A 27989-nucleotide genomic window follows, 5' to 3' on the forward strand; every position below is an offset into this window, starting at 1 on the left:
TCGCACCCTTTCTCGTAGCCACAGTGTTAGAAGTACAGGTGGAACGACAGAGCGCTGCCGCCATGCACTCGCTGCGTCGAACTTCGGTACCTCTGCTCCATCATGCCGCGAGATGGCAGGAGCAGTCGCGTGGCCGACGTCCGAGCGAGCCGGCCCCTATTTCGCATTTGTGGACGAGCGATCGCTGTCTAGTCGAAGCAGTTGTCGCAACGTTGCACCCTTGTTTTCATTCTTTTTATGCGATGACAAGCTGTGCTAGTGGTGTGAGCAAGCCGTGAAATGGGCAAGAAGTGTTTTGTGCCGGGGTGCCAACCTGGCTACAAGACCTGCACTAAAAAATTGTCGCTTTTTGCTGCACCCCGAGAAGTGGACCGCCTGAAGATATGGTGCCATGCGATTCCGCGCACGGACTGTGTGCTGCGGTCGACTGACTACGTGTGCGAGAAACACTTCGAGCCGAGGTACATGACGAAGACGTGTGAAGCAGTCTACAAAGGACACGTTCTTGTGAGTGCACCACGAAAGGCAGCTTTGGCAAAAGACGCCAGACCGACGAAGTTTCCCGAATGCCCTGCTCACTTGACAAAGACAGAGAAAAAATGAAAGGTGCCTGCGGATCGTTCACACCCTCCTGCCACCAAACGTAGCTGTGCCAAACTGGAAAATTCTTTCCCCGTGCGACAGCTACGCTTGTAACAATGAGAATATTCAGGGTTATATGTGCTTATGATTATGAGGCACGCCGTAGGAGGGCTCCGGAAACTTCGACAATCTGATGTTGTGTAACGTGCACTACATCGCACAATACACAGGCCTCTAGCATTTCAACTCAGTCAAAATGCGGCCGCCGCGGCCGGGATCGAACCAGCGACCTTCGGTCAGCAGCCAAGCACTGTAACCACTGTACCACCATGCTGGACTGGCTACGCTCGTAAAGACTCCACACGTCCAAATGGACGTGTTCCTTAAAGGACCAAGTCGTAATGCTGTCTCTGGGCGACTATGTAAGACACAGATGGTGAGTAATATTACTCGGATGAGAAGAGAGAAGAATCGGAAACACATACCCACCAGTGTAAATATGTATCGTTTTCTCGCGGTGCCAAACCAGAATATTTTTTCATGCCCTAAAGCATCCTCAGGTGCATCAAACTTAGCTGCTGGCTCTTCGCTAAAATTCACTGTTTTATGTGCGACAAGCTAGAGTTAACAAAGGTTGTATTCATCACACATTTTTTATGCGTAATCAACGACCTCTAATTGCTTCGAATGGTCAAGACAGCAATCGGCAGTACGTTTTGCTGCGGTAATACTATGGCTAATACGTTATATTTGTCTAAAAAGGTAAGCATTGCTTCAACAAACAGAACTAACTTCTGTCTTATTTTAACGCGACTTCACTGTCTTATGTTTAAGTGCACGATTTCACATCTCCGAATGCGAAGGCATCCTCCTGTCGCGAACCTTCGAGGTGGTGAGTTGAACATATTCAACAGATATTTATGGCTGTATCGTCAAAATCTCGTATTTGTTCGCGCTTTTTATCTTTTTGCGCTCGTTATAGCGTGAAGGCTCAATTTTTTATTTATTTCGAGCGGCGTTCGCGGCCCTGAAGCGACCATGCATGATACCTCGCATCCGCCACAGGTACTGTGGCGCCATCTTGCGCCCTCTACACAAAACGCGGACCGAAGTTCCCCCTTTCCAGAGGCGCCGTTGGTCCACCTAAAATATTTCTAACACCGTGCTTGTATCATTCGCGTCGACCACCGCCGGCACTTAGCCACGCGGAGAAGCCAGATTACAGGAGACGCGAGCTATGTGGGGAAAACCACATCAGGGGACGCGTGAGAGTCGCGCATCCCCACAGCGTTTGGAAAATCGGTCCTTGACTGTACATGGCGAGATGCTTGTGGCGATCTCGCCCCAGCGTTTCTTATGGATTTCTCAAGCCGAGAGACTGTCACGGCAAGCAACTCGCATTTTCTAAAATGCCCCTTTTGAGGCCACCAAGCCATTGCCTTAGCGGATCTCACATGTCACATGCCGCCGGTGACCCCGCTTCGGAGTTGTTGGGTACTTTCGATTCTCCTGAACCAGTTCACGAGCTGCTGCACCGTGCCATTCGTTTCAGCGGTGCAGCAATGGTGCCCACTGAACCACGCCGTTCCTTTCAAAAGGTGCAGGAAAGGTGCAGAGCTGGTTCATGATTTTGCAGCACCCACTCCGCTGTCGGTACAGACTTGGTGCAGGCATAAAAGGTGTGCAGCAGCAGTGCAGCAGACGACGCAGCACAGGGGCACGGGCGCCATGAAAACCCCGCTTACGCACGTCTGATGTGTCTACGCAAGTGTGTTGTTTATTTACGCCCCAGAAGCCAATCATACCTGCAGTTCAGGACCTCTCAAACTTACGCACTTCGTGCACCTTAGTCGGACATAACAGAACACCTGCACCGCATCTGCACCGCGTCTGCACCTTGGCATTCGTTTTGAGTGTCGCATTGTGCCTGCACCGCATAAATAGAGCTGCACAATTTCTGAACTTCTCCTGAACCGCCGCGAACTGGTTCACAGTGGTGCAAGCGAATCGAACGGACCTATTATAGCAGTGCCATTCTTTAAAGCCAACAGCCACGGCTTGTTACACGCAATTCGGGCACGCAGGAAGCAGAGTTTAACAGTTAAACGAGTCAACACAATGAGCATCAGGATGGGAGGAAGGTGGTGGGGATGGGCACTGGCCTCCTCGCCATTATAGTTTTCTCACAACAGCTCTATCATACCCCTATTTTGATTCTTTTACATGCAACCCAGTTATAGCAATTATCGGTTAAAACATTGAAATTTTCGCGGCACTTGAATATTGTTATAAGTGGGTTTGACTGTATGCCAGATCGACGCTGTGTCCCAAGCAATGTCCTACCAGGTAAAGCCACAATATATGTACTTACAAGCCTGCCTCAAAGTGTCATCGATCTGCCCAAATGATGTTCGCAATTACAGGAAGTCGCCGCAGTTAAAATTCACCTACAAGGGATCTCAAAGCATTCACTTTCTTCGAAATAGACGTAATCCTGGTGCCGTTTTACGCCAAGCCGCATACTGGCTCCTCTACCCGAATAAGACTCGGATGGATTCAGCACGCAGGGTGTCCTATATTGGTTACAGGTGACTTTAATACCCCACACTTGGCATGGGGATATAACACATCATCAGCTCGTGGGAATCATCTCTGGGACACGTTTGCAGACACATTTCCGAGCCGCGTCATGGTAGTTGAGTCAAGCTCCTCCCAAATAATTCCGGGCATGATGCACCGCAAAACGAGGCTGGGCGCATGAGAGACTAGGCGAGTGAGCGCTAAGCCACAGGCTATTTCGGTGGATTCAAGTTAGTTCTGGGCTAGTTGTCAACATTCACGGCACTCTTCATATGACGACCGTGCTTTTCTTCTGATGCGGAGTGAACACAGATGAGCGGTAAAATGGCAGGAGTATCTTCAGGCGTGAGTCCTCGGCGGCGTGAGTGCGTGAGTACAATGATGCATGCGGTTGAAAAGGCGTACTGACCGGCGTTCTTGCGCTGCCGTGGCTGAGTGGCTTGGCAGAGGTTCAGGGTCGACTGCGCCAGATGTGAGGCTTGGGCTGGACACAGGAAGACTCACATAGTAGGGAACGGTTTAAGGCTGGCTTAATGTTACATACACATCACACCGACTGAGCACTACAGCGGCAATGGCTTCACTGACTCGCCCATGGCGGGCAAACAAAAAAAAGGATGAGGCTTCCGGAAACGGAAGCAGGCAACGTAGGCGGCGATGCCGGTGCGGCTACTTGCTGCGCAGGACACGTTGCGCCATCTGTAGCCGCCCAGACCAACTGAGCAAAGCACACATCACTCACACGTCCAACGTTGGCGTTCAACGAGCAATTAAACGACAACGGTTGCGCGGGCGCCACCAGCTTCATGTGCATCGGCATCTCGTGCATCAACTATTTGTGCCGACTGAGCGCGTGAAAACTTGCCACCAAATTGCACCGCTTTAAAAGCTGCTGACCTAGGCCGAATGAGGAACGCGAACGTAAACTGATGAAGCCGTGAAAACGACAATAGGCACATCATCGTTATTGCAGCTTCGGCCCCACCAGTTTGGCAGTGTGCTGCAAAAAGGCAGTGACGTCTTGTGCTGCAATTATTCACACAACACTTAACATTGTGTAGATGGCAACTTACTGAAGTCTGTCAACTTTTTGCGACTACAGATCCTACATTTTCCTGGTTAGTATGTTTTCTCTCGCATTTTTTTTTCCCCAGAACATATGAACGAGGTTGTATTGTAGATGGAGAAAACGAGAACAAAGAACAAGAAAACTGACGAAGCTTTCTCAGCATGACACATGTGTAAAGAAACACGTCTGGGAAAGAATCCAAAAGTTGTCGTCTCCGAGACACGTCATGAACACTCCCCTCTTAGACTCCACCAGATATGAAAGTTCTCAATTGGTAAGGTGCAAAGAAGACACATGCTCATGCTTGCATGGCCAGAGCACACAATCTGCTCCACCTATTTTATTTCTCTCTTATCCAGACTTCAGGTGAGGACCATGCTGTTTTCAAAGACTGGCCCACAGCCGCGTATTGCCATCATTACTGAAGTGTTCCATGTCGGCCAGATCACCACTCTGTCAAGGCCTGCATTCTGCAGTAGCCACAAAGTGATAGAGTGAAACCTCGTTACTACAAACACCACATTACACACTTTTCAGATTAATAAACTTTTCAGAAATCCCCTGTTGACTGCTTATACAGTGTAGACCGCTTATAATGTAAGTCGCCGGAGTACCGAACATCTGCACTATAAGCAGTACCGCACTATAACCAAAGCAACAATTTTCAAGGCCCACACATATGCAAAACATGTGCACCGAGCCGCGACGCGTATGCGACAGTCGAAGAATGCGGCTTGAACGTTTGCATTCAATTTACAGTCGAATCTCGTTAATTCGAACCAAATCACGCGGCGGCGCCTCCGACCGGCATTGCTCTGGCACCGCCATAGAGTAAAAGCTTAGGAGAGACCCCTCAATGTCGCACGTGAACAAAGGAAAAAAAAAGAAAGAAAGGAAAAAAACGCGGCGAAAATTTCACCCTCTCTCAAATGGCAAGGTCGCCGATTCTGCGTTGCGCCGGAAGATGCGTGTACGTGCCGACGTCTCAGCCACGCTACCGTAGCCACGCGTAGAAAATGGCAGTGAACCCTTCTTTCTCCTTTATGCTTCCTCTACTTTCTAGTCACGTGTTGACCTTACACGCTGCGGCTACGGCGCAGAGGGAAGCAGCGGCGCTGTCCCAGGCCGGCCAACGAAACTGCCCACACCAGCAAACGCCCGCTTCCCGATAACGGTAGAAAACGAAACTTCGGGGAGCTGGCACCATGACGGCTCTAGCAGTGGCGCCTGCACGGTGGCGGGCGCGCACGGTGACAGTCGAAAGTGAGGAAGCTACAAGTGAGGGCGAGGGGAGCCACTGAAGCGGCGAAGTTGCCGAGGCGAAATTCGCTTCCCTGCCGCCCTCCTTCCTCACATTCCACGGTCTTCGCATGCGCCCTTCGCCGTGCTGTGCTGGCGCCGCCCGCTTCCTGAAGTTTCGTTTACTGCCGTTATCGTGAAGCAAGCGTTGGCCGGCGTTGGCAGTTTCGTGGCTCTCGCTCGCTATGCGTGCCGTGATATTTCACGACTCGCACTCAAGATTCTGGTTTCAGCCTCACTGGCTGTTCGTTCGCACCACGTGCCCTTCTCCTCCACTTCGTCTCTCTTTCTTCCTCGAGCACTCCTTGGGGTGCCCGTTTGAGGGGAGCGTTCACCGTCTCCGCTGACTTCCGTACTCCCAGGCAGCCGCACTGTAACCGGCATTTCGTTTCCCGCAACTGCACTATAAGCGATACGTGTATACATGGAGTGCTATGGGAAAATTAACGGGAGTCTGAAAAGGCCGCACTATATCCGGTCCTGCACTATAAGCAGTTACATTATAAGTGGTCTATACCGTAGTTTCAACGTAAAAATATTTTAGTACTACGACCTTCAGAATACCAAACTTTTCAGAATAACTATTGTTATTCAATGTCTGTGTCATGTTAACAACATCTCAGTACTACAAACTAACATTCCGAAAGGTGGGGATTCGTAGATTTATGTGTATCCTTTACGGCAGCTGGAACAGTAGGATAGCAGACGACAAGGCATAAGAAGTGGATGCCATGGCACATGGGTTCAGAAAACCTGAGACAGCACTGGAGGGGAAGAAAAATGCCGGAAGCCATTTTTGCGGAGGCGACGACGCATCAGGTTTTGCGAGAGCATGCTCCGCCCATACATGTGTCGCCTAGCAACGGCTACGTGGGTCTTCATTCTTTTGCCCTTCTTTCCACCTATGTACGCAGTCAAACGTAACCTCTATGATCACGGGAATGCCACACAGTCGTACTTTCCGGACGGTGTCGTTTACATGTGCTCGCATTTTCGAATAGTTCAGGTGTCTGCTTCGAGCGAGACAGTTGCAGTGTCCACACGGCAAGAAGAGTGAAAAACAAAGAAACAAAAAGAAACTTTACGCTCTATAGGTGACAGGGAGCTTCTTCATTGTCGCTGATTTTCTCGGCGGTAGCGTTTCCTTCGCGCCTTCGCGCGTGCCACTCTGTATACGGGGTGCGTGGCGGTAGAATCTGTGGAAAATAGCAACAGCACAGTTCGAGAGCCAACAGCAACGTTTTCGAAGATAGCTCATACGGTGACATCTGATTAGCTGACGGGTTGATGAGTGAAATGGTTAATTTCGGAACTTTCAGTATAATGACCTGTCAGAATAACGAACGATTTGCCGCGGTCCCCTGAAGTTTGTTACATCAAGATTTCACCGGATGGCGTAGATGTCGATCAGTTCAAGATGGCCATTGTCACACCCAACAGATCGTGCAAATTCAGCACTGTGTTCTTGATAATGTGTGTGCAGTGGTCTTGGTTCAGGGAAGACGAATCAGTGTCAAGAGTTTCCCTGCAGTGTGCAGTGCCAGCAGCCTGGAGCGCCGTACCCCCAAAGTGTCCAGAGGCCAGCACCGCCTGTTGGGCACCCCGGACTACTTGGCACCCGAGCTGCTCCTGGGACAAGAACATGGTGGGTGTTCCTCCACGCCCGCAGCAGTGCCTCCCTGCTTACTGTGACAGAAGTGTGCCACTGCAGTCCTTGTGCTCAGAAAAGTCCTACACTGTGCTGTCATGCAAGGAATAGCTTTTTCTGTCTCAAACAAACAGGGGGGATGGGGCATTTATGATGATAGGGTGGCATGATTGGAACCAAGTGTGGCAGACTGTGTGTGTCATTGTTTGCATTGGATCCAACTGGTGAAAGATTCCACGCGCAATGTCCCAGACCCAGAAAGTGCTATTGCAGATATGCTGAGGGGTTTGCCCAAATTATTTTTCTGTGCAAAATGTTTTGGCTACAAGCGCTCTTTGAAGTGTCTGCAAAGAAGTAAAAGTTGGTTGCTTGGGCGTCGTCAGCAGGGGGGTGCAAAAGGGGCACTTGCCCCCCCCCCCCCGCCTCCCAAGAGAAAATCCGGCCGACGTTGGAATAAACTTTTTAAAATATAAGTATGAAGCTAGCTACAATGACAATCTAATGTTGTTACATGCCACTGACGTTGTTCTTTCATGTGACGTCGCAAGTGAATGCATGTAAAAATTTGTCATGTTTAATTGGTTCAGTAAAAAAGAAAATTGTACATTTTCAGAAATTTTTTTCGTAAACATTGGTAATGATTCATCCACTATAAAATTTCATCGTTTTTAACTGTTTTAAGAGCGGAGTTCTTCAAGGCCGAAGTTGATCAGCACCAGCTACAGGTGGTTGGAGAGTGGTAAGGGAGGAGGTGCAGAGAGAGAAGGCGAGACAGACAGAGAGCGAGAGAACTAAAGAAATAAAACAAAATTTCTTGGCAAGCCGGGATTCGAACCCGGGTACCCATGGTTCTAAGGCGAGCGTCATAACCACTGCACTATACACCCACGCTTGCAGAACATGCATTTATGGGAAGCATATGGTTGCATTGTACCGACGATTGCAACACAACTTGCTATGGGTGAGAAAGAGAGAGAAAGAAGAAAAAAAACAATATAAACTTTCTTAGCGAGGCAGGATTTGAACCCGGGTACCCATGGTCCGAAGGCGAGCGTCATACCCACTACACCTTACACCCATGCTTGCGGAGCAGCTCTGCTGTTTCATCAGATTTCACAAGCGTGGAACTGGCTTAATTTTTTTGATAATTTCTGCCAAAAATAATTTTAATTAATTAAAAAAGGGCCTTTTCAAGAACATTACAAAGTTGGCAAAAAATTACTTATTTATTTCATATACCTCACAGGCTCCAGAAGGAGTATTGCGTGAGGGGGGCGGTACAGATAACAAATAACAATTGGGGAGCAAGAACATGTTATACGGTTACATAAATAAGAACACAACGAGAATCAAATAATAAACAAAGAACGCAAAGTAAAAACAAAAAGAAAGGAAGGTGAGCTAACAGCTGTTAGCTTTCCAGTATGCAGTAAAGCAAACAATCTTAGCACAAATGCTCACATAAATACACAACAATGAAGTTAAGAACAACAAAACTAAAACAGACACTGATTTTTAGTGAAGTACTAGCCAAATATTGCACTGATTTTTTTGTCTGAAGATTACTGGGTCATTAATGTCAGCGATGTTATCAGGAAGACCATTCCACAGCGCAATGGCACGTGGCAAAGCTGAGCAGTTGAATGCATTGGTGTGACCGAAGATGCGTTGGAAACTGAGATGATTATGCAGACGTCTAGATGTGCGAGTGGGGCGAACGAGCGGTAAAGTAGACGGATGTACATTGTGCATGATTTTGTGCAGAAGACAAAGCAACGCTATATTCCTGCGTGATTCCAAAGATGAATGTGACAACGACAACTTGATGTTAGTTACGCTCGAAAATGGGCTATAATCTCTGGCAATGAAACGTGCAGCGCAGTTTTGAATCGACTCGAGAAGGTGGATTAGATATGCCTGATAAGGTGACCATATAGAAGCTGCGAGTTCGAGCTGGGGTTTCACTAATGTTTGGTAGGCTATCTTTCTGGTGAGGGAAGGAGCGCTGCGAAGGTTACGTTTTAGATATCCGAGAGTGCGCGATGCTTTAGCCGTTATTTTTTCAATGTGGGATGACCACGAAAGGCTCGGTGTTTGAAGGATGCCAAGGTACTTGTATGAAGATGGGCGAGCGACGATACTATTGCCAAGTGAGTAACTAAAAGTAGAGTAGGATTTTTTGCGAGTAAATGTCATTAGATTGCATTTGTTAGTGTTCAGGGTCATTTGCCAATCCAAACACCAGTTAGTGACACATTGAAGGTCATGTTGAAGAGCGATATGATCAGCGGGGGAGCGGATTTGACGGTAGATAACGCAGTCATCTGCGAATAGTCGAACACTGGATGTAATGTTAGATGGCAAGTCATTGAAATAAATTAGGAAGAGTAAAGGTCCAAGGACACTTCCCTGAGGTACGCCTGATGTTACGTTATTGAAAGGGGAAGAGTACTGGTCAATGACAGTGGACTGCTTTCGAAAAGACAAAAAGTTTCTTATCCAAGAAATTGTTAGCTCGTCAAGGTTTAAGCATGAGAGTTTAGAAATGAGGCGACAGTGAGCAACGCGATCAAATGCTTTAGAAAAGTCTATGAAGTCAGTCTGGGCATTGTCATGCATATTTTGAAGAAGATCCGTAGTAAATTCTATTAGTTGTGTCTCACATGAAAAGCCTTTTCTGAACCCATGCTGATGTTTAAAAAAGAAGTTATTACATTCTAAGTGGTGAACGACATTAGTAAATATGATGTGTTCGAATAACTTGCAGGGAACACTTGTTAGGGATATGGGACGGTAATTATTCGCGTCGCTCTTGTCACCCGACTTGAAGATGGGTATGATTTTGCTGACTTTCCAATCATTCGGCAGCTCCCCTGTTGACAGTGACTGCTGAAATAAATGACTAAGGATTGTACTGGAAGGGGACTACTCTATGCTTTAGGATTTTCGTGTTAATGCCATCAAATCCGGAACTAGTCGATAATTTGAGATTGTTAATCAAAGTAGCGATTCCAGTGGCTGTTACGGTAATAGGAGTCATATATTGGTAATCTAAGTCTGCCATCTTCGGCATATTGGAATGGTCTTCCTTTGTGAACGTGGAAATGAAGTAGTTGTTAAGAACAGATGCGCAGTGCTCTCGCGGTATGGGAAGACCAGTGCTATCCACCAGTGCGGGAGTGTCAGTGCTGTTTGAAGGAGATATGGTTTTCCAGAACTTCTTAGGATTATTTTTTATGAGTGATTGGAGGTCTTCGGAAAAGAATTTATGCTTTGCATGACGAAGGGAACTGCAGTAGGCTTTTTCGCAGGCTTTATGTTTATTCCACGATTCTAGCGTGTTGACTTTTGGCTGCCCTGTATAAACGTTTCTTTTTGTTTTTTAACGCATTCAAAGTTTTATTAAACCATGGTTTGAAGCAGTTGGTGCGAAATGAGATCTGGGGTATGTATTTATTTGCTAGACCTAGTAGTTGTTCTTTAAAAAGGCACCAATTTTTGTTGACTGATCGTTGAAAAAGTGTTGCGAGGAATCTAGGTGAGAAGCTTTCTAAATCACGGTTAATGGCATTATAGTCTGCTCTTTTATAGTCAAATACTCGTTTTGTTGTTAGATTACGCGTACATGAAGGTGTGCGAACTGTAAATTCTAATAACGAGTGGTCACTGAGCCCATCAGTGATTGAAATGGCGCTAACTCTTTCAGGTGCTGTTGTGAGAACAAGCTCTAAGACGTTAGTAATGCGCGTTGGTTGGAGAACTAGTTGCTCAAAGGAAAAATCAAGGACAAGCTGTACAAAGTCATTACATGCACGCGAATTGCCTCTCAAGTTAGGCCAATCTATATCCGGGAAATTAAAATCGCCAAGAATGAATATATCAGCTTTAGGGAATTTAGAACGAACAGCAGTAAGATTCTCACGCAAGTTAGAAACAAAATTATCAGTGCTGTCAGGAGGCCTGTAACACACTCCGTAAAGTGACTTTGATAGTGTCGATGTTATACAAACCCACACTATCTCAACAGCGGAGGGGATCGGTACTATAAACGAAGTGATGTGTTTCAACAACAACAACAATTCAGGTAACTAACCTGTAACAGAAGCATTGGTGAACGCTCCATGTCGAAAATGGTGTCGTGCCCCAGCGGGGTGGCGCCGAATGATGGCTTATAAGCTGCGTATCCCGTGCTGATAGTGGCGGCAGCATGTCGTCTTGATATTCCTGGTTGCCAGCAGCAGGCAGGAGTGAATCCCAGTTTTGGCGATGGCGGGCATTTCACGGAGCGATTAGTTCCTGGAATGCTGACTGCTTCCTGAGCAGCACATGATGCGGTAGACAAAGGCAAAGCCAGCAGAAGAAGGTGCACCTGTAACAGAAGCATTGGTGAACGCTCCATGTCGAAAACGGTGTCGTGCCTCCTTTACAATCTCTTTCAATCCCTTTCAATCTCTTTACGAGATTGACTTAAATTAAGCATTAAAGCTTTTCAGATAAAAATATGGTATGACTCATTATATGCACCACACTCGTAGCTTGTCACATGGAAATTTTTATTGTGGTAAATTTTGTGTCAGGAAATATGTTTGAATTCGACAACCAATCTCGCTGGTAGGCACTGCTGAACCGTGTCTTCACTGCAGAACTTGTCTATGCCTCCGGCTATTTTTCTGGCACTGTGTCTCTTTGCTGAGCGAATGTGTGCTTCATGCCCATACAATAAATACATCGTAAATGGCGTATTTTGGTTATTTCGCTCTTTCTCATTTTCTGTTACCGGGGCAGTCAGGTAGGCAAACACAGCACGGGTGTGAGCCTTTTGCAGTGGCAGTTGGTGGCTAACTTTGCCTCATGCTGTCCGACGCGGAGACAGAAGAATCGCACGGTCATTTTTTCTCTGCTGTTCCACACCAGAATGAACTCGGCGATTGGTTCGGCCCACGGACACTCCCTATATAGCCTGCAAACTGGAAATTTCTTGACATTTGTGACTTGTCTCTATGACACAGTTGATGTGGAGAGTCGATGATTGAGGTCCTTGCCTAACTTGTAATCTACTGATTTCTCTGCTAAATCTACTGACAAAACAGTGCATAAGTGCCGTGCACAATATCTCGTGTCTGGTAACTCTCCGACCATGACAATGAGCTTGAAGCAGTCAGTTTCATCACACAAATGTATTATCGTAAAATGTGGTTGTGGGGTCTCAACATGCAAATAGCATAAACGGAAAATTTGCTGTCATTTACTGCATAAATGACATGCACCCGTTTATCGAGCATCCGGGCTTAATGAGTGCGCTAAGAATTTCATTTGGCCCGTGTATGTTCTGCAGTGAAGACACAGTTCAGTAGTGCCTACCAGCGAAGTTGGTTGTGGACTTTAAGCTTTTCTTTTTCTCGCTTCAAACCAAATTTAGGGTAATGAAAATTTTCAGATCACAGGCTAAGAGGTTGATGCGTATAACGAACTATCACACGCATTTTAATTTGGGAAGACCTTGATGCCTAACTTAGGTCTGAACTTCGTAAAGTAATTTTTTTCCCAACTTTAGAAGTAATTTTCCTGGAAAGTACTTTTAATATTTTAAAATTATTTTTGGCAGTAACTATAGCAACAGGTAATGGTACTAAATTAATAATTGTGGCTGAAACAACAACATGTATGCATAAAATTTTAGAAAACACAAATTTTCGCTTTTTTACTGAGCCAGTTAAACGCTAAGAATTCTCATATGTGTTCACTTATGACTTCACATGAAAGAACAACGGAAGTGGAGTATTATAAAATAACATTTGTCATTCTACCTAGTTTCATACTTCATTTTAATTTTCTTCCAATGTACTTTTGCTTCTTTGCGGTAACTTCAAAAAGTGCTTACGTCACCACAATTTTTTTTTTTGGGGGGGGGGGGGGGGAGAGGGGGACTTTGGTGGAACCTCGTTCACACAATCACCAACAAGCTCAATTTTTTTTTTCAAGCGAATCAGTAATGGTTGCTTTTAGGGTCTGAGACATTATGCATGGAATGACAATATGTGGTTCCCAAATGTAGTGCCCTGCCTCGCGAACCTTCAGAGAGTGCCGGGAGCCCCTCCTTTTTTTTTCCACCTGCGTGCTTAGCACAGTAGCCTTTCATCAAAACTTATCACTTTGGATTGAGGAGCCCAATACATAAACTGACACTTTATTTTATGCATCTTTTCCTGTTCTCACCGTGTACAGCACTGCCTGCACTGTCATGTGTCCCAGTGGGGATGCAGCTACCACACACCAAAAGCAGTAGCTTGGCAAGATTGAAGTGTGTTAAGCACACCAGTGCTTATTTTGTGCATAGACATGTCAGAAACCTACTTAATCTGCAGAGCAGTTTTCAGTATGCAAATTGCAACTCTGACCCTGAAAGCCAGTGTCTCGTGCCCACGACTTCCTTTGCACACATTTAGTAGCTTGTCATGCTTTGTTACTCTTTCCAAGGTAAATACAAACAGAGTGCAAGCAAACTAACTGGTTTGGAAGTTATGCCATGCTGCCTTGTGTGGATTGCGAACACATGCAGACGTGCCCGGACTGATTGTTCAGACCCCTGATTGTCGTTAGTCAACCACAAAGAGTTAACCAGGCAGACATCACTTGATCCAGTCGAGGCTGTCAGCTTGAGGAGCCTTGATACTATTCCCACGATCAGGACAGCTCTTGTACGAAACATGCCCAGTGCAGCTGCTGATGTGGGTCGCACAGGAAGGGTTTTCTTTTCACGAAGACTGTGAAAGTGTGCGTGCGATGTGCAATGGCTTCATTAACTTTGTCATATAACCTCCCTGAAATTGAGAGAGTGTGGAAACGAAGGGAGATGAAGTTGGAGCTACTCGTGGAATGAAGTTTGGGAAACCCTGTTGAACTGCAAGAGTTTGAAGGTCAGGAGAAGATAGTGATGAGACAAGTTGAGGCATAGAGCCATTACAAGCCACGGCTGAAAGCAGCGCTCTCTTCTAACCCTAAAACTTGCAGAGTCTGGCTGTGCTGCATTCTTCAGCACTACTCTTCACTGCCTTTTTACCAGGTAATATCTGGGCGCTTGCTTTCGGCATTGCACAAAATATTCACCAAGTTAATTTCCAATGGAATCGGGTCAGCACTTCCGGCAACCCAGAGAACAGGCTGGCTTCAGGAAGGGGTATTTTACAATGGATCACATCCATGTCATCGATCAGGTAATTGAGCAATCCATGGAATACAACCAACCTCTGTATATGGCTTTCATAGAGAAGAAAAATTTAGTAGAGATACCAGCAGACATGGAGGCATTGTGTAGTTGAGGGGTACAGGAAACATACTACAGGAATTTCTTTTCAAATATCTATAAAGGTTCCACAGTGTGGGTGAGAGGTGTACCCCAGCAGTTTTCTGCGGGTATTCGCCTATTCGTTCATCCCTATGCCTCTCCCTTTCCACCTGTGACGGTTGTTGGGGGTGGCTTTTCCGCGGATGGGTTTGCTTCAATAGCGCTCGCCGACTAGAAGAGTGAGCGCAAGGGAGACCTCTCTGGGACAGCACAGGGTGTGTACACGTTTTTCCTCTCGTCTACTGGCCCCTTTGTTTAGGCATTGCTCAGACTTCAGTTCGTCTGCGGTACCTTACACATACGGCGAGTGAGCACCTTGTGTTGCTCCTTTTCTGAATGCTAAGCCGAAGAGCGGAGCCTAGTGCTTGCGCATGGTCATACTACTCTGAGCTGCGTCTATCGGAGACCCAAGCCGACGAAGATTTCCCTAGCTGTCACAAGCCATCGCCAGAGTACATAGCATAGCTGCGAGGACACTTTCGCTTAGCGGCGTGTCATGGGGAGCCATCCTTCTGCAGCAAAGTGCTAGCGGCTCTCTTTTCTGTTTTTTGCGTCCTTTGTGCAGGAGCCTCTTTGCTTCCCGCGCCACTCTAGACCCAGGTGTTGGGCAGTGTTGGATGTCACTGATGACAAACCTGGTTCCGTTAAAACAGGGAGTACTGTGTTATCTTACTCGCACAGTGCTCGGCACCCTTTTGCAGGCTTAGTGCGTGTGCACAGTGGCACGCTAGATCACACAAAGCGACAGCTGACACAGCCCTGCGGTTTGCTAAGCCCGAACCTGCTATAGTCGATACTCCTGTGAGATACTACCAAACTCCCACAACAGTTACCCAAATTTTCCACAAGAAAAGTAGAACAATGCCGATCAAAAACGGGGTCAGGCAAGGAGAGACAATCTTTCCCATGCTATTCACTGCATGCAACTGGGAATGATTAGAAGTGAAGATCAGTGGGGAATATTTCGGCAACCTACAGTTTGCAGATGACTTTTTGCTGTTCAGCAACGCTGGAGATGAATTGCTACAAATAATTTAGGACCTTAACCGAGAAAGTGTAGGAGTAGGATTGAAGTTGCAGAACACAAAGGTAATGTTCAGTAGCCTGGCAAGAGAATAATTTGCGATTAGCTGTCAACCTCTGGAATCTGCAAGTGTGTGTTGATCTAGGTCAATTACTCACAGGGGATGCTGATCATGAAAAGAAAATTTACAGAATAACAATGGGTTGGAGCACATACGGGCAGGCATTACCAAGTCATGACTGGCAGCTTACCGCTGACTGGCAGATTGTAGTCATGACTGGCCGCTTGTACTAACATATGCGGCCAAAACTGACATTAACAAGAAGCTTCATGAGTTAAGGACCGTGCAATGAGTGATGGAATAAAAAATGTTAGGCAAAACGTTAAGAGACAAGAAAACAGAGGTGTGGATTAGAGCAATCATAGAGTAGCAGATATTGTAGCTGGCATTAAGACGAAGAAATGGTTTGATCAAAACATGAGTCTGGGCTCATTGGTTCATTGCTCTAAAGAAAAGTGGGCAGCTTGCACTAGTGGTGCAAGGCTGGAGTAAAAAGCGGAGCTGGTGATCGACCTAGCTTCTTCCAGATTTTACTCGGTTTGGCTAAGTTTTGCTAGGAAATACTAAGCGCTGCTAGGCACGGTATTCCGAATTAGCTCGCTGCCGATGCACAGATTCTCGCTTGGCCGTGCAGCACGCTTCAAGATGAGCGGCTTCTTCTTCGGGTGTCCGAATCTTCTGTGGTCGTCCCATGACAAGGCTACATGTACTCACCACAGAGTCAACAAGAGTTGTGCCGCCGTCGCGGCGGCTCCAAGCTTTATCACCTCAGTGACCTCACGGCCAAGCTGCGGCCTCTACACTTGCTGGGGTGTGGCTAGTCGAAACCTGCCGAGTTGCTGCCGACGCCGCCCGTGTTTTCCTGGCACGAACACGGGAAACGGGGAAACGCGGGCGGCGTCGGCAGCAGCTCTGCGCGTTGCCCCGGTGCTGCTACAATTTCTTTCTCTATCTCCCTCTCATTTTATCTTTCCCTCTCCCGAGCATTGCACGCGCCGCGCGCATGCTCTCCTTTCCTCTCCTTAACGTCCCATGTCAAGGCAACATGTGCACGGCACGGAGAGGAGGCGAGGCACACACCAATTTGCGAGGTGGTTGCTAGGCAACACAGTGACGTCATAACTCGGCGAGGTTTTGCGGCAGCAGGTGGCACTTTTTACGGTTAGCTAGAACAGCTTCGCTGTTAACAGATGTGTAAACGATGTGGAACGGACAAGGCAGGAATAAGGCACATACAAAGCACAAACACACTCGTCATCTGTATGCCACGTCGTTTACATATCTATTAAAGGAAGAAACAGAGTTGGTGTGGCCATGTTGGGCCACACCAACCAGTATTCTATTAGACCTTAGGGGAAAGGAGTTGAGGACGGCAGAGGTGGGTTGAATTGGGGAAATTTACATGCTTAGGATGGACTCGGCTGGCTCAAACAGGCGTGACTGAAGATCGAGGCCCTCATCCTGCAGTGGACACAAATAGGCGGTAATGGCAACGATCCAGGAACACTCTGCATTTCGGGCTAAATTAATGCACAGGTGTTAGGCGGCCAGCACTTCATGCGCATCTGCTATTGCATTGCACAGCTTCGTCGCACATTCTTATTCACCTAAATTTGTTTTAAAATCAAAGCAGTGGAATCCTGCGATTGACCTCCTCTCCTGATTGCCTTCTTGTTTTGTCAGGCGCACTTTCTTTTGTAAATTTATACAGACTGCTATCTCACTTGAGTGATGATAACACACACAGGCATAACGTAGCAGATCCCTGTTTCTTGGTCATGTGCACTTCCAAAGTTCTAACCCCAGCTTTCTGCCAGAGGCGGCTGATACAACAAAGCATTAGCCATGTGCGCTAAATAGTTTATTCGCAAGAAAGGCAAAGAAATCATGCCTAGGCTCACTAGGGATAAGGGAAAGAAGGAGAGGTGCATTGTACTGAAGCGATTTTCTTGAGCTCTCCAGTGCTAACCTGCCAACTGAGTGCATCATGGGACATTTTGACACTGGCATGATGAAGGTCAAGGGACTTGCAGACGATGCTGACACAAGTGACATTTCCAGAGGATGCATGAACCTTTCTGTTCAGAATTACCAGTACTTGTGTTGGACTACAGCAGACGCTATATGGTCTAACATTTCACGGCAAGGCAAAAATATTGCCATGTAGTACAGTGAAATCTAGTGTGTGCACTTTTCTTTATCTTTCTGTCTCCCCTTACGCCTTCCCAAGTGTAGGGTAGCAAATTGAATATCTACCTTCCGGTTCACCTCCCTGCCTTTCCGCATCTCATTTGTCTCTCTCTCTCTCATTGATACGATCTTCACGGGAACCGGAAAATAAAACGTATCATCCGAAAATCGTATTATCTGACATACATTGCTCCTGTAAGACATTGGCTGGGAAATAAACAAAAAACACATTACCCTGAAAAACGCATTATGCAGAATCCTATTAACGAGATTCGACTGTATTTGCTAAGTTGTTCTTTCTTATGCGAAGGGAATTTAATTCTATAAATGGTATTGCTTGTATGTCTCACTTCCTTTTTTTTTTCATCATGCTGAGTGTTACCTGGATGCTTTATCAGGCACTTGGTTGCCTTTCATTTAAGTTCTGCATATTTTCAACATCAGTGGTGGATGTTCGTGCATGCAATTAGCAGTATGAGTTTTGTACTGCAGGGGCGCCTGTGGACTGGTGGGCCCTGGGCATATGTCTGTACGAGTTCATGACAGGGCTGCCACCTTTCTGTGACCAGAGTCCGGAGGCCGTGTTTGCCAACATCCTGCATGGAGGTACTTGTACTTTTCACTACGGCTAGGACAAATTTGAGTAGGGCTCGCTCATCTCTGGTGGAATAACTGTCTTGTTCGACAAAGCAGGTAAATTCTGGGCTTTGGGATGTTGATGCCTCTGGTGACATCCAGGGTGAGAGGTTTCTGAAGGCTGTGTTCACCCAAGGGCCTGCATTTGCAAGCTTCTTTGCTAGTTATTATGTAATATGGCAGCGCACTCGGTACAAGGACGTAACACAGTGAGCAAACACGAGCGCTGTACTGCAACTATCGGTTTATCGAAGTGGTCGACGCTGTGGGTTCTTGGTGTCTCACAGGAGACCAACCACCGCGGGTTCGAGCTTAGCGAGCCACAGGGCCGCGTCAGCCGTCGCCTCCAGCACCGCTCGCGCGCGAGCTCAGAGGCCGCAAGGGGCTACCGAGCGACGCACGCAAAAACACAGTAAAGCCCTGAGTTGACGGAAACCGTTTACTGAAACCGTCGGCACCAGCACTGCACAAACGCCCGCACGGAGGGGAGCCAAAGGGGTCCCGCACCAGGGCGAAAATACAATAACAGGCGCCTATAGCACGTCGCAGCGAGAGCACAGGCTCAAGCTGGGACACGCCGCTAGGAAAAGTCCCGGCGGCTATGCTACTTGCTCTGGCGATAACCAATGGGTCAACTCGCGAGAGCACGGGCAATATCCTTCGGCTTAGGCTTCCGGCAAGTGCGGCTCAGCGGGGTACGACCTCGCGCGAGCACTAATGGCACCGCTCGTCGGCTTAGCGTCGGGAAAGGATCAGCACAAAGTACGCGCTCCCCGCACGGGCAAAGGCACCGTGCGCGAGCTCCAGTCCTAGTCACAAAGGTGTCGGCAGACGAGAGGAAAGCATGAACGTACCGTGCGCTGGTCCCGGAGGCGTATTTACAATTGCTAGTAGGTACAGCGTTTGACCGATGGCGCCACGCTGCGCCGCTCGCGTGTACCATGTTTCTAGCCGCCGCCGTTGGAACGGAGGAGGCGTTGACGGAGAAAACGCTGGGCTGGTGGTGACTAGCCTGCTGTTGGGATCGGTGGTATTATAAATGCATCACTGTTTTGATGATCCAAATATAATCTCACTATCAGGGAGGGAGCAGTCTACCTGACTGGAGCAGTATTTTTTTATTTGGGGTGTTGCTACGCTGCGCTCCGCAACACCCCAACGACCGCCGCTTCGCGTCGGCGCCCGGTACCACGGCTGCCGTCGTGGCACCGGGGATCAAACGACCACGCTGGCAAAAAGAAAAGCGTGATATTAAGAAAAAAAATTGTAGCGCAAGCGGGATTTGAACCAGCGTACGCATGATCCCAAAGCGAGCGCCGTAGCCACTCAGCCATACAGCCACGCTTCCAAGGGTTGCATTCATGCGAACCATATGATTGCGTTCGAGCGCCCTCGGCGACAGAAACCATCTAGAAACGCGGTACGCGCGAGCGGCGCAGCGTGGCGCCAGTGGCGCAGCGTGGCGCCAGTGGTCAAACGCTGTACCTACTAGCAATTGTAGTGTTGCGTCCCCCCGGAGAGAAGTCCCACGCTTCGCCGCTAGCGGCCGACAACCGGCCGCGTAGTGACGTCAGCGCCCCGCCCTCACCGCCAACCGCCGCGTGCGCAGCGCCAATGCTGGAACCGGTTAGGCGGCGGGGGCGGGGAAGGAGGCCAGCGGGGAACGATGGCGAGGGATGGCAGAGCAGTGAAGCCTGATTGCCGGCGCAACCCTCAATCCCCACAACGCATGCGTAGGAACAGGTATTTATGTAAGGTCATCCAGTAACAAACCGATACTTGCAGTGCAGCGCTCGTGTTCGTTCATTGTGTTACGTCCTTGTATCGAAGTGCGCTGCCATATTACATCATGATTAACCAACAAGCCCACCAATATGTCTTTTGCTAGTTATTATTTTTTTACTAGATTTTTCTTGTTAGTTTTATTAATTACACATTGGGAGCACTAAAAATATACTTTACCATTCTCATATCTACAGGGTTCGTACAGGTTTCCAAGAAAAAAATTCAAGGACTTTTCAAGGACCTTTCAAAAAATTTAATATTTAATACGGTAGTTCACACACATTACATTTTATTGGACAGAACAAAGGACTGTGATTTGACTTAGTGCACGTAGTTTCATTCGACTAGATGAAATTCTGAAGCTCAGGGCAGGTCTTTCAGTTTCTTTTCTATTTGCGTCTCGATGCTGCTGAGTTCTTCAGCCTTCGCCTTTGCGGTCTTTGCGATGTCGAAGGTCTTTCTGCAGGTTGTACATTTCGCGCGGTGGGGATCCGATGTATCCGGCGCAACCCAAAGCTTGTAATCGTCGTTGCTGAGCCAGGCGCTTTGGAATTTACATTTCCCACGCATTATTCTGAACCATGCGCACCACAACCGAAACGGAGGAAAAAGCAAACAAAGCGTCGACGGCAACGGAGGGCGCACGCATATAGGCAAAGCACAATGTGGCCAACAGACAACGCTCAGGCTATGAGGCTGTACCTGTTTTTAGTGGGTTGCCAATAAATCCAGCCCAATTCAACTGTTAAGGTTCATGTAACTGCTTTTTTCTTACAAATAAGCATGATGGCACAATTTGTATTTTTTCCGAGGAGGTCGAGACGCTCTAGCCTTATTGTGGCCAGCAACTATGGCTTTTGGCCAACCCCGAAGTCGAAGCAAGCCAGAGGGAAAAAAAGGAAAAAAAGTGCGTGGCGGACGCGCGCTTGCTTCTTCCTCGAGCAGGAAGTTGGACTTCGCGGTCCCGGCGTTGCGGAAAGCAATGAAGTTTGCCGGGACCGCCCTCAACCGCCACATAATGTGAGTTGCCCTGTCGAACCCCGTGAAAACCCCAAGAATTCAAGGGTTCTCAAGGATGGAAAAGAAATTCCAGGACTTTCAAGGCCTTGAAAACGGAACTTTCAATTTCAAGAGTTTTCAAGGATTTCAAGGACCTGTGCGTACCCTGTATCTACCCATCAATATCCCTGATATTATTCTACTTCAGGGAAGGCGCTGTCACATAGTAAACTCTATTGGTAAACACTTGGTAAACTTGATTTGCCTCCCTCTCACAATGCGGGCTTTTGCATTTTACTAGGCATGTTTTAGGGGCTTGCACAAGGCCTGCTCATTTGCTACACATTTCTTTCCTCAATATGTGATTTTGTATGCATGTAGCAAATTATTTAGCAATGACCCGTATGCACCCAAAGGCCACAGAGGAAAGGTTTTCATTGATGCTGTTAAGCATAAAAAGTAACAATACCCATTTTGGCCACCAAACATTGCACATAGTAAGGAGGACACGAAGGCTGCTGGTTTGTGACAGGGAGCTTGACCACTTGACATGATTATTTTGTAGCACTCGGATATCGTTGTTGTTCAATGTTGGTGTTACATATTCCATGAGAGTACATCTGGCCAAATTTTATGGGTTGTCTGCTCCTCAACGAAATGGCATGGCTGTGCCACCTTCTTTGCTCCTTTATGAGTGCAGCTACATCAGCAGCAGGCGTAACTTGCGATGTATGTAATTCGGCAGATCCTCTGTGCCTAATACAAGATGCACACGCGGTATCGGATCATTCTTTTGTTACAGGTGTTGTAGCCTTCTCGTAGTCTAAGTTCGGAGACATTACAGAAAACTTAAGACAAGACAAAAATCTTCTTGTTACTCCTATCTACCAGTGTTAATCACCCTGTGGCAAAGGTCCTCCTGTATGCTGTATTGGTGATAAGCACGAAACTTACCAATCTTGGCGAGCATCCCACTGCAAGCTTAGCTAGCCAAACGGGAGTGCCTCCAATTTCTTTTACAAGCGAAGCTTGTTTATGTCTAGCCTAAACGTCCATCTCTGTTTGCAGAAACTATCATTAGCAATGGCTCTAGCGCCGTCGTCTTCTTCCTCAGCTGGCAAATTGGCGCCCCTCGGCGCAACCACGCCAACATGCTCATGCCATTGCTCCCGCGTTCGTCATCATCGTCTTCTTCCACAACTGGCTTCGTTGCCGCTCATCATTCCAGCGTAGAATTTCACTTCCCTTCTGTTGTCGTAATGGGGAGGCCGCATTTACGGGGGTATGAGCCATTGCTTAAGGGGGTATGAGCCATTCATTGTCTAATGTGATAGACAAATTTAATTTTGAAGCAATTTCATTTTGAAGAATCACAACTGAATGCTGTTAACCACGCCGCCAAGCAAACTCGAGACGTCGAACGCAAGCGTTTGTGGTTCGACAACCACTTGTCTCTTATAACTGTGATCCACTCCGACGAACACCAACACAATGCCTTGGAAGTGTTAAATGAACATTATGCTACTGGTGGAGAAGACCTTGGTGAATTGAGAGTTTGCAATATGTGTAAGGAATCTTTAATAAAGGAAAAACTGCCTGCGTTCAGCTCTGTGAACGGGTACGTGTACCCTCCATTTGTTGTGATGGTGATAAGCGATCCATCTTCACGGAGTGGAAGGGCCAACAATATTTTTTTTTCTTCCATGCGCTGCACAGAGATTTCTAACAGCCACATAAAAGTCAGTATTCTGACTCGTTTACTGCAAAGACTAGTCAAGACTGGAACGACCTTCCCAATGTCGTCTCCATTACGAACTGAGATTTCACCATTAACATTCATTTCTTGCAATAATTTTTCTCTGTATGTTTCTGTATTTCATATTTTCCCGACTCCTCTTTGTAAAGCCTAACGGTCCTGAGAGTAGTAATCAAATCACACAAATAAGTAAAGGAGTTGTGCTTGCACAGACATCCCCACATTTTTTTCTTTTCCTTTATAGGCTAAGTTGCAGCATTACTTCGGAGCATTTAAGTGATTTTGTGTCCATGGCTAATTAATGCGTTTGCATTCCAGCCAGTGATAAAAATCAGGACAATTTGACATAATAATGATGTGGCTAAATTTGGATGACATTTTGGGAGCAACAATATACAGTCAAACCCACTTATAACAATACTCAAGTGGCAAAAAAAATCCCATTGCTATAACTGATAATTGTTATAACTGGTTTGCATGGTAAAAGCAGACGGGACAAACACCCAAACATGTTAATTAAACAGATAGTAGTACAGTCGAGGCCACACCTTGAACCTTTGTGTATAGAGTAAGGCGATGGGACCAAAGTGTGACATGCATGGCACAGAGGCGAGTGTGCGGCCACTCACAATTTTTCTTTTTTCATTCGGTGCACACACCCAGTGTAACCTAATTTAATTGTTATAACCAATAACGCAGCATGGAAGCAATGTAGTAAGCAGTTTATTTTGCCATAAAATGCATGCAAAAGTTGACAGTACGTCCACTGTTTATTGTTAGATCCAATACATTGTTAAAACCGGGATATTTATACGTGGGTTTGACTGTATATTTTTACATGTTAACAAACTATTTTTCGCTGTGGTGTTGTGAAAGCACTTAAAAGGTGAAATTTAGAGGCACTAATCATTGCCACTAAAAAAGTTTTCAATGACAAATTAGTTTCCCGAACGTTGGTCTATAGGCTGCAATGATGTTGGCAGATTTATGGGGTCATAAACAGCCCAAAGCGACACAGGCGCCGTGATAGACACTGTCGTGGACAGCTCTGGATTAGCTGCAGGTGCTCAGAAACACTCGTGTTTTTGCATTATGCCCCCATTATCCGGGGAATCATATGCTCAGCAGCATTGCACCACTACAGTGAATTCACAAAGATGTTCATAGCTTGATGAAACCACATTTCCTTTTTGACACAAGTCTATCCTCGATGTAATAAATTGTCACACACAGTTTGCTAACCCATCGAGGGTTAAATTTTTTCGTAAAACCCGTGCCTTTGGGGTAAATTTCTTTATTGCGATCGCAATTATGTGGACACTCCAGGCACATTTCTGCCATCACCGTGATGTTCCGTGTTAAGTCCCAGTGCGATAACCTTGTGGCCGCGTGCCATATGCTATGCGAGCCGCAGACGATGGCTCGCACCTTGCAAGGTAGAAAGGAGGGGAGCAAGCATGCCGTCGAGCGAAAGGCACCGGGAGGGGCCGTTCTACTCTGGCGGCGGCTGCGTACCGGCCCCATCTTGGAAGCGATCTGCGACGAGTACAGAGTGTAGGTGCGCCGAAGCCAATAGCTTTGCGTGCACCGCCACTTAATTCCTGTTGAGGCAAGTGGCAGTACAAAGGTCAATGTGCTCGCTCCCGCTCTTCCTCACGCCAGTGTTTTGAGAGTGAGTGGCTGCGGTCATTGAATGAGACGTGCTCATGTTTGCCTGTACGCGCGCGACACCATGGTTGTTGATTTAGTTAGTCAGCGAATGTTTGCAAGCTTATACAGCCGATAAAGCTACTATCCTTACTTTCTATAGCTGTCCACTAATTTGCTATCGCAATCGATGCTGCAACTTTCTTGCAAAACTGACTTTTTTTATTGCAGTTTCCAGATGTAGGAGATGATTGAAAACTCATAAATACAGCAAAAACTTATGGCAAGTAATATTTTGTCTCAAAAATGCTTTACTCACACCAGCACTATATACACAAATACGCTACAGTTAGAGATTGAGAAAAATATCTACAAAACTTGTGGCTATCAATTTGCTGTCCCAAAATCGTGTTTCATCAGAAGAAGAAATGTTGGAAACGAGTCTGAAGAAGTAACGCTTGGAGCAGTCGCCGCAAGTAGAAACACCGCGCGCAGCCATGCTGAAATCACGACAGCACGAACCCTGGTGTACGAGAATACGCTAGCCACAACCGAAGGCGAAGAAGAATAAAACTTATTAGCACCTCTGAACTTTGGCTGTGCAGAGCTATATCTAACCTACTGGAAATGCGACAGCATTGGTCGTTAAAAATGATAGGATCTCCACCCACAGATAGTAGCAGACGATGCGCACGTGACGACATAAGCGAGGGGTCGAAGGTAAACAGGTCGAGTTGTGCACCCCGTTGAGCAGAAACACCATTTCCATTTACTCTGGGCGACTCCGTGGTGACGGCAGCACCTCTCAACAAACAGCAGTGTCGAATATGCATGAAATATCAAACATAAGGCCAGCACTGTACATGTACGTCAAAAAAACATGCAGGATATTAGGTAGCTACATTTTCTTTCTCCTTTATTTATTATTTTTGCGTATTATATGTAAAATGCTTTTGATCACATTTATCACATTGTAAGTAAGCTTGACTTTGTCAAGTGGGAAACATGGCCATGTGTGCAGATAATATATGCAACTACAGTCAGAGCTCGATATAACGAACCTCGATTTAATGAAATTCACGATGTAATAAACTATTTTCACTTCCCGATCATAGTTCCTTTTTTTTGTGTGGTTTAACAAAATAATTTCATGACACGGTTTCGATTTAACTACGTTTTCGGCCATTTCAAGCATGTACTTGGATCCTGCACGCCTTATGAATCTAGGAAAAAACTATAAACATGTTCGCAGATTAAAAAAAAAGTTATTTGCAAGCGTCCTAGCTTCCACATGAAAAGTTTGAGTGGCAAAAATGTGGTTGAAATGCACGCGCCAGGACGCAGTGTGCAGGAAACAGCGCTGCACCATTTGTCGCATAAAAACTTGCAGAGGCCGCAGAGCACGTGGCAGCTCGGAGCGCTTAGAGAAACACGAGAGCTCACAATTCCTTCGGCACAAAGGGGGTCAGGAAGGGGTGAGTGCACGGTAACGTGATCAAGAGGGGAAAGGGGGGCACCTATCTGCTCTCTCTTCCTACCACACGCGTCTCCTCTCCTGTGCCGTCATGCACAGTTTGTTTCCGCGCATGTAGTGTTGGCAGTAGTGTAGTCTCAACTTTTCGAGGTACAGTGCGAAGCATTTGCTCACGTTGCAACAGCGAGTGTTCATTTTCATAGAGTCATCTTTGCCTGAGTGCACGTGACACCGATAAAACTACAAACCTTGCTTCATGTAGTAGTTGTCTCTGCTCCACTAGTACTCCAGAGAAACTTAACGGACAAACTGCAACATTTCTTTTTTTTTTCTCTCTGAACGAATACTTATATCTCTTTGCACTTTTATTTTTAATTTGAGGATGCCATCTGATGACAGCTGCGGGCACTAAGTGCAGTCAGTCGTGGCGTCCAAGATTTACGGCACGCGCGGCGCAAAACGCTAATCTCGGGTGCCGTGAGCCAGGCCGATGCATTGCTCTGGGCGGGATCTGCACCGCGTGCGCAGGCGGTCATAACCACTTTAATGTGGCCCAACCTTCTCGCGATTTGTTCGTAAGTGGTCATTGACAAGAAACTATCCACCAGGAATGCCCTGGGAATTTGTTAAATTATTTTTACTGCTGAAACTTTAAAACCTTGAATTAGTGAAATTTGCGATTTAACGAAGTTTTTCACTGCAAGTACAACTTCGTTATATCGAGGTTGGACTGTATAGCATTTCTCTGCGCCTCGCACATACCGTTGTGCAGCACAGCTGAGTGAGATAGAGTCCCACTGGAAGACTTACACCGAGCATGCACGAAAGTCTGTTTGTGCCAGCTGGGAACAAGGCGTTCCTAGCCCAGCTCTGGTCTTCACCTCCTAGGTGCATCGTATTTGATGCATTCAAACGGACATTTCCACTCAATGCAGCAGTGCTGATCGGAGGTGGGCCCACCCACAAAGACTCCACTTTAATCTTTGCATGTGTGTTCCCCTCTGCATGTGCACAGAGCTCGAGTGGCCCGTCGGTGAGGAGGCGTTGTCCCCAGCAGCAGAGCACGCCGTGTTGGAGCTGCTCACTCGGGAACCAGAGGCACGGCCGGGATTCCAGGGTGCGTATGTTGTTTCGGCCAAGCTTACAGGAATTACTTGTAACAGCCTTTGGGTTTCTTTATACAGTAGAATGTCGGTTATCTTAACTCCAAAAGGACCAAATTTTTTTTTTTTCGTATTATTATATTACACTATTATAAGTTTGGTTATTACTGTGTGGTCCAGAGGGTAGAGCATTTTCCATTTGGAAATGGAAAATGCTTTATTGTGTCTTTTTAATAATGTTTTTTTTTACTGCCTACACAATAAATATTTTTTTATATCGAACTGTTCACTAGCCTATTGGCTGTTCAAATACTTCTGTATCATAAGAAGTTATACTGGGGGTCCCACATAACTTGTGCCAAAATTGTAAAATATGCGAGAGCCACGTACCTGGGCAGAACCAAGGTAATTTGATTGCCGTTGCTTGGAGCAAGTCAGACTATCTTTAGTTTTTTGCCTAATTACATAATTAGTTATTAACATCTCATATTGTAATCAGAGCAAGATTGTCAATCAGAAAATTGTAGGCCATCATAAAAAATTCCCACTCCGTCTTGCTCTGTACACGTTACATAAAAGTTTTTTTGAAGCCCGAGAGAAGCCTGCAAAAGCACGTGAAAAGTGCCTTGCGACTAGTCACGTGGCACCTTTTCGTGTGCTGCGGGCTTTCTTAATCCTTGTAAAAAACTTTTACGTAGCATATTGTTACGTAAAACGACACAAGGCGGGACTATTTACACTGTATTTACACTACACAGACACAGTAGCCAAGATGGTGGACAGCCACCAGC

General features: G+C 46.6%; 1 protein-coding gene across 5 annotated transcripts in view; it reads left to right on the forward strand.

Moving 5' to 3' along the window:
- The window catches only part of LOC119441305 (serine/threonine-protein kinase greatwall), a 273862-nt gene that overhangs the window by 214584 nt on the left and 31289 nt on the right, over positions 1 to 27989 (forward strand). For 4 of the 5 annotated variants that reach the window (XR_007465401.1, XM_037705927.2, XM_037705928.2 and 1 more), the window contains 3 exons: positions 7062 to 7175; positions 18291 to 18404; positions 27111 to 27212. Coding sequence is in view for 4 of the 5 variants with exons in the window: in XM_037705927.2 (XP_037561855.1) it covers positions 7062 to 7175; positions 18291 to 18404; positions 27111 to 27212 (330 nt within the window). In the remaining variant the exon portion in view is untranslated. The remainder of the gene's footprint in view (positions 1 to 7061; positions 7176 to 18290; positions 18405 to 27110; positions 27213 to 27989) is intronic. The other variant, XM_049661143.1, reaches the window with a different exon arrangement.

This window comes from Dermacentor silvarum, chromosome 2, assembly GCF_013339745.2.
Source record: "Dermacentor silvarum isolate Dsil-2018 chromosome 2, BIME_Dsil_1.4, whole genome shotgun sequence".
NCBI lineage: Eukaryota > Metazoa > Arthropoda > Arachnida > Ixodida > Ixodidae > Dermacentor > Dermacentor silvarum.